This window comes from Herpailurus yagouaroundi, unplaced genomic scaffold (genome assembly GCF_014898765.1).
Source record: "Herpailurus yagouaroundi ecotype Mexico unplaced genomic scaffold, PumYag 63799, whole genome shotgun sequence".
Taxonomy (NCBI): domain Eukaryota; kingdom Metazoa; phylum Chordata; class Mammalia; order Carnivora; family Felidae; genus Herpailurus; species Herpailurus yagouaroundi.
Genome location: NW_024417244.1, coordinates 2918 through 9144, shown reverse-complemented (window position 1 = coordinate 9144; position 6227 = coordinate 2918). Strand labels below are relative to the sequence as shown.

The following is a 6227-nucleotide window of genomic DNA, read 5'->3' as shown; positions in this document are numbered from 1 at the left end:
CCCAGAACTGAAGGATACAAGGGTGGAATAGTCTCATTTCCCAGCTCAGGACCCACACTAACCCTTAATTTTTACTAAATGACTTACAGCCCTATTATAAGCATTTATCTTGTCGATAGTCGTGCCCCTTACTGTGTTGTGTCCCCCATTACAAGTCTGGTGGTGAACAAAGCAAAGGGGTATATTAAGATGATGGGGTATGGATAACTGTCTAGTCAACATATGATCTGCATCCCCAGGTATATTTGTAATTTGGCAATGCTCAACATTATGAGACCTGAAAGATGGTCTGAGCCTTTCTTTTTCAAATTACAAGTGGGGAAACAGAAGAGCTCCATTATTGATTCAAATTGGAGAAAACAAAGTTCACTGGGAAGAGCCCTCAAAGAGATATTTTTTCAAAGTGAAAATGTTTCCTTTAATATGAAACTGTGCATTGTTTGCAAATGCCTCGTTTAAAACAGTGAGTGGAGGACAGTTTTTGAAACCCCAAGTAATAAAATGTATTTAATTATCTGAGAAAGTAAAAAAGCTAATTGAAAACTATTATGTACAAACTTTAAAAAATATTCAAAAGCATTTTGGATACCAGTAAGAGTTTCAAATGGAATATTTTATTGACATGTTAGTTGTCTTTTTAACATGTACACACACACTGACACACTCTGATCTGTGTGGAACAAAGGTTGACTAAATATCCTAAGGGAAAATGAAAAATTAAAAAATATATTAATTTTTCATTGTTATAGACAATTACACCCACATCACCTACAAAGCTATTACTGGTTCTGTCCAAGGAAGCAAAATGGCAAAAGAGGAAAGTTGTGGGTAATTCAATAGTGACATAACTGAAATCTCAACATGAGAAAGGTGACAAAACATGAATTTTTGCTGTGAAATTTCTTTGCAAAATATGAAGAAAAGTCTGTCAGTGGGCAGTAAATAAGAGAAGATGGTGAACTTCTTTAGTCAATTCTCACAGTATTGTGCAGGGGCATCAAGAAAACTGCTCAGTCCTTCTCTGGGACCAGTTTCAGAACTTTTCCAATCGCAATGGTCTTACCCTCATCTCTTAAAGTAAAACGACCCATCTGAGGAAAATCCTTGAATGTTTCGAGGCAGATAGTTCCTGCTGTCCTTAAACGGGCAATGCACACTTGATCTTGTTTCACAAAGCGGGGTCGTGTCTTACTTTTCTCTCCTGATTTTTTGTCTACCAAGGAGATTAAGGCTGTTATCTCAACTTCCTCAATACAAGTATGAATGTGCAGCACCGCATTATAGCCTGGGCAGATGATAGACTTGTGCTCAATAATCACTATCTGAACATCAAATGTGCGTCCAGAATGGCACAGATTATTAGGGTCACAAAGTATGAATCCAGGAAGAATCTCTTCTTCTTCAATTCCCTTCAGTCTGATTTTAAGGTTTTCACCTGGGGCTACATAATCAGTTTCAGCATCATCAGAAAGAATTCCAAGAACTTCCACATTGTGCTTGTTCGGCATCATCACAAGCTGCTGGCCTTTAAAAATGGATCCTGATTCCAGCTTTCCCAGGACCACAGTACCCATATCCTTGTACTTATCCACAATTGGCAGTCTAATTGGTCCATCAATTGATCTGTTGAAGTTTGGCATATTATCCAAATATGGAATAAATGGTAATCCAGTGTACCAAGGGCAAAAATCTGATTGCTCTTTAATATTTGCCCCAGTCAGCCCTGAGCAGGGCATAAAGTGAATGTCCTTTTTGGGACTAAAGCCGACTTTTTTCAAAAAGGGCACCAGTTTTTCTTTACATTCTTCGTATCTCTCACTGCTCCAATTTACTGTGGGATCATCCATCTTATTGATAAGCACTACTAAATGTTTTACCCCTGCTGTTTTTGCCAACATCGCATGTTCTCTTGTCTGTCCACCTTTCTCAAATCCAGTTTCAAATTCTCCTTTCCTGGCAGAGATTACCAGTACAGCCAAATCAGCTTGAGAAGCACCACCAATCATATTTGGGACAAAACTCTTGTGGCCAGGAGCATCTAAAATGGTGAAATGTTTCTTTTCTGTTTCAAAATAGGCACGACCCACTTCTACTGTTTTACCCTTGTCTCGTTCTTCCTGATTTGTATCTAAGGCCCAGGACAAATACCAAGTTTCTCTGTTTTTTTCTTTAGCTTCTCTCTCATATTTCTCAAGTGTCCTTTTGTCAACCATTCCTGTCAAAAACATAATTTGTCCTCCAATGGTTGACTTTCCAGCATCTACATGCCCAATGAATACCACATTTACGTGTTCTTTTTTAGGAGCACCTGAGGGCATAACCACAGATTTAGTTTTTCTCACTTCCTCTTTCTCCATCATTTCTTGGCCACTCTCTTCTGGGGGCCCTGAATCTCCCAAGGAACTACCCCCTGGCTCAGCTTCACTTACTTCTTTATTGTGCTCCCATGATTCTTCTAGAACCATTTCCACCTCTCCATTTTCTACAACAGGTTCTGAAAGTTCCATAGTAATGGCTGAATTGGAACCTTCACGCCACACTAACTGTTCCTCTTTGGAATGTTCCACAGGTGCCTCCCGTCCCAGCCTTTTACCTTGAGGGTCGCCCGCACCGGTGCAGGTTTCATCGATGCTGGTGATGTCGGCCAGGGGGGTCTGCGGCTGGGCCGGGCCCCGCAGAAAGGACGGCACGAACTCCGCGGCGTGTACATTAGGCACGAAGGGTTTGGCGTTGACGTTGAGCTGACGGCTGAATGCCGAGCTGAGATGCTCCCATTGGGCCTCGGCCACCGCGGAGGAGGCTCCGTCTCCGCTTGGGGCCAAACCCGGGGTTTCCATGTCCACCTGGTCCCAGCAGTCGGGCGCGGAATCGCTGCTGCTACTGCCCAGATCCATGGTCTGAGGACCTGATGGGTGGCGGGGAGGGAGTGGGATTAACACGCCAGAAAGAGCGGGCTACGCCGCCAGGGGTAAGGCTGCAAGAGCGAAGGGGCAAGGGGGAGCGACACGAACCTTAGCGGCAGCGCGGCAGCAGCTAAGTCCCAACACTGCATTCGCAACTGCGGCAGCAGCAGCAGATATGGCGGCTCAACCCTCTCCTCTTGTGTGTGAGCGGATCTCCTCCCCCAAACCCCAACCACTTCCGACTCCTCCACAGCCGACCCAACGCGGGGCGTGGATTGACCCCTCGCTGCCATCCGTACGCTGGGCCTGCTTAGTTCTCAGCCATGGACTAAGTCCGAAAGTAGGATTTGTAAAACGAAATTTTCCATTCATTTTTGTTCACAGGATCTGGGAGAGCAATTTGACAGTGTAATAATTAAACCTAGACTGGCACGGCTGATTTACAATTCTACTCAAAGATTCAAGTAAAAATGAGAATTGCTATTGGACAAATGGAGGCAGGAGATGGGTTAACTACCCAGAAACCCAGCAACCAAAGGAAGAAATTACTGACTAGAGAGGCACTCATGAAATACATGAAGATGTAGTTGAACCCAGGAAATGTAACTTGAAATCACTCATTTAATTTGAAACCCAGAGGCTTTTTGATTTTCCCTCATCCAGAGGACCCCATAAGCCTGTAACTTTTGTTGATGACTTCTGTGGTGTAAGGATGGGGTTATAACTTGTTTTCATGTTAAGTACTCTGACTGTGTCCATGAAAGGAATTGCCAAGGAGAACGTTGTCCACTGAACCTGCCCAACTTACAGTATTTGTGCTGGTGCCTGAACAATGGCTAGCCCAAAATGCTGTGATGGATCACATAGACAGGCACTGGCCCCAGATCACTTGTATTCTTCTAACCAATTTATATTCTGAGTATTCCTGCCTCGCTCACCAGCACCTCCTCAGAATACACCCCGGGTCCTCAGTATTTCCTGTCCCATTCTGGAGGCTTAGAATCCTATTCACTGCTCATACTTCTGGCACTGGGTTTGTCTAAGGACAAATCAGTGTCATGTTGGAACCTTCCCCAGTTAGTGGTAATGACAGGGTGTGTGGATGTCAGCCTATTTAAACTGATTAAGACCTCTGAGATGAACAAAGTCCATAGATACTAATCAATAGAATCTCACTTTCAGAAAGACTTTATAATATTTGACCCAAAGCTTAGAAGAGTTAGTCTGTAAATTATTTTAATTTAGATCAAACTGAAATAGAAAAAAAGATACAGTTTGCTAGTACAAGATGAGGTCATAAAGTTGGATATTAAATAAATCCTTGTGCTCGCTTCGGCAGCACATATATTAAATAAATCCAACAAGTCAAAATACTTGAAAAATTGGTCACTGGTTTATAACTTAACAATTTTGTTCTCCAGACTTTAGGAGTAGAAAAAATGTTCTATGTCTAATAGACCTGGACGTTTATGGTTTCAGTCTGAGGCTGCCACTATTTCACTACTTCTGTGCTATTTCCAAGCCATTAGATATCAAACCCCTTCATTGTTTTTTGCCTCTGGTAATGGCTTAATTATTTGTTGTCACATAAAAAGAATGTGCATGCTTATTCACAATGAATAGTAAGAATTGAGAGTTTGAATGTGCAGAAACCCTTGGACAATACTGCATACATATGCTGGAGCCTTTCTCCAGCATTCTATAAACCTAGGATAGACTTTCTAAAATGTCTCTGAGAGAGCTTATCAAGGGATAGGCAGTTGTGTTCACATAAGGTTAGTATTAGCAAGGAATCAGGACAGACCTGGGATGTTTCCTTTGCCTAGGTCAATTGCATTGATCATGAGAATGCTAATACGACTGCTACTTAGAACAGAGGATGCTTCACTTTTAAAACCTTAAAGAAGAAATGAGAAACAGTGAGAGAATGTCCTGACAAGCCCACACCCTTGGGGTTTAGGGGGAGGCAGGTCCACCCAAGAGAGAGAAACATTGACAGGGCTATATAGACAGAAACTAATTTTGGACAAAATTCATTTAGTTTGTGTGATAGGGTGAATGTCTCAAGATTATCTACTTAGAACTTTGAAAGAGTGTATCAATAAATGAGAGAATTGTCTTCACCAAAGTTTTTTTTTTTTTTAAGTGTAGGCAATATTTGGCCATTGCCTAATCATTTCTTCTTAATTGTTTTTTTGTGAAATATAATACAAATATAGAAAATTGCATAACAAAAAATTATTGTTTATTGACTTAGAAGGAAAACACATGTGGGGCACCTGTGTGGCTCAGTCGATTAAGCGTTCAATTCTTGATTTCAACTCAGGTCATGATCTCATGGTTAGTGAGTTCAAGCCCTGAGTTGGGCTCCATGCTGACAACACAGAACCTGCTTAGAATTTTCTCTCTCCCTCCCTCAATGCCTCTCTTCCCTGGCTCTCAAAATAAATAAATAAACTTTTTTGTTTTAAATAAGGGAAACACACTTGTAACCACCACACAAATCAATAATTAGAAATTTGCTGGTCAACCCAAAAGACTTTTCAGTACCCTCTCCAGTCACAACCTACTCCCGCTAACCTTAAATGTAACCACTATCATGACATTTATGGTTTAGCCATGATTTCCTGTATAGCTTTATCACATTAAAGGGAAAATGAATGATGTGAATTGTGGAATTTTCTGCATTCTTGAGTTTGCTGATTGTATTTCTGTAGTATAGTTTAGAATATTTTTCTATTTCTTGTATATCAATAATTGGATCTATGAGCTTGATCAGAGATAGGTGCAATTTTTTTCACATTTTGAGTATTTTCAAAACATTTCACATAAGATCAGGTTGTTTTACAGTTAGAAGGAATTAATTATGATTGTGTAGAAACATGTCATTAGAGGTTGCAAAATGTGATACTGTACTTCTGTCATTTCTTTTTTTTAATGTTTATTATTTTTGAGAGAGACACAGTGCAAACGGGGGAGAGGCAGAGACAGAGAGAAGGAGACACAGAATCTGAAGCAGGCTCAAGGCTCCGAGCTCTCAGCTACAGAGCCCGACCCTGGGCTCGAACCCATGAGCTGTGAGATCATGACCTGAGCCCAAGTCGGATGCTTAACCAACTGAGCCACCCAGGTGCCTTTTTTCTTTATTAACTGTAATGCAGTTTTAAAACAATTTTCCTTCATCAACAATTTTGTTACTCTGAGGTATGAATTGTAACAGAAACACATGGAAGTGATTGATTATTTCTATTTATTTGAGTTTTCAAAACAATGACTTGGTTGCCTATAATTGTTCACAGATGACAAATAAGGATATTCCAAAAG

The 6227-nt window shown here is 41.0% G+C and overlaps 1 protein-coding gene across 1 annotated transcript; it reads right to left on the bottom strand.

The window, feature by feature from the left end:
- Positions 1–592: 592 nt before the first annotated feature.
- Positions 593–3131, bottom strand: GSPT2 (G1 to S phase transition 2). The gene is made up of 2 exons (XM_040466588.1): positions 3012–3131; positions 593–2905 (listed from the first exon to the last, which is right to left on the bottom strand). Exon 2 carries the CDS (start codon positions 2892–2894, stop codon positions 1011–1013), a length of 1884 nt encoding a protein of 627 aa, XP_040322522.1. The 5' UTR covers positions 2895–2905; positions 3012–3131; the 3' UTR covers positions 593–1010.
- Positions 3132–6227: the final 3096 nt, after the last annotated feature.

Coding starts and splice junctions, on each gene's coding strand:
- GSPT2 (XM_040466588.1), bottom strand. CDS start 2,894: ATGGATCTGGGCAGTAGCAGCAGCGATTCCGCGCCCGACTGCTGGGAC.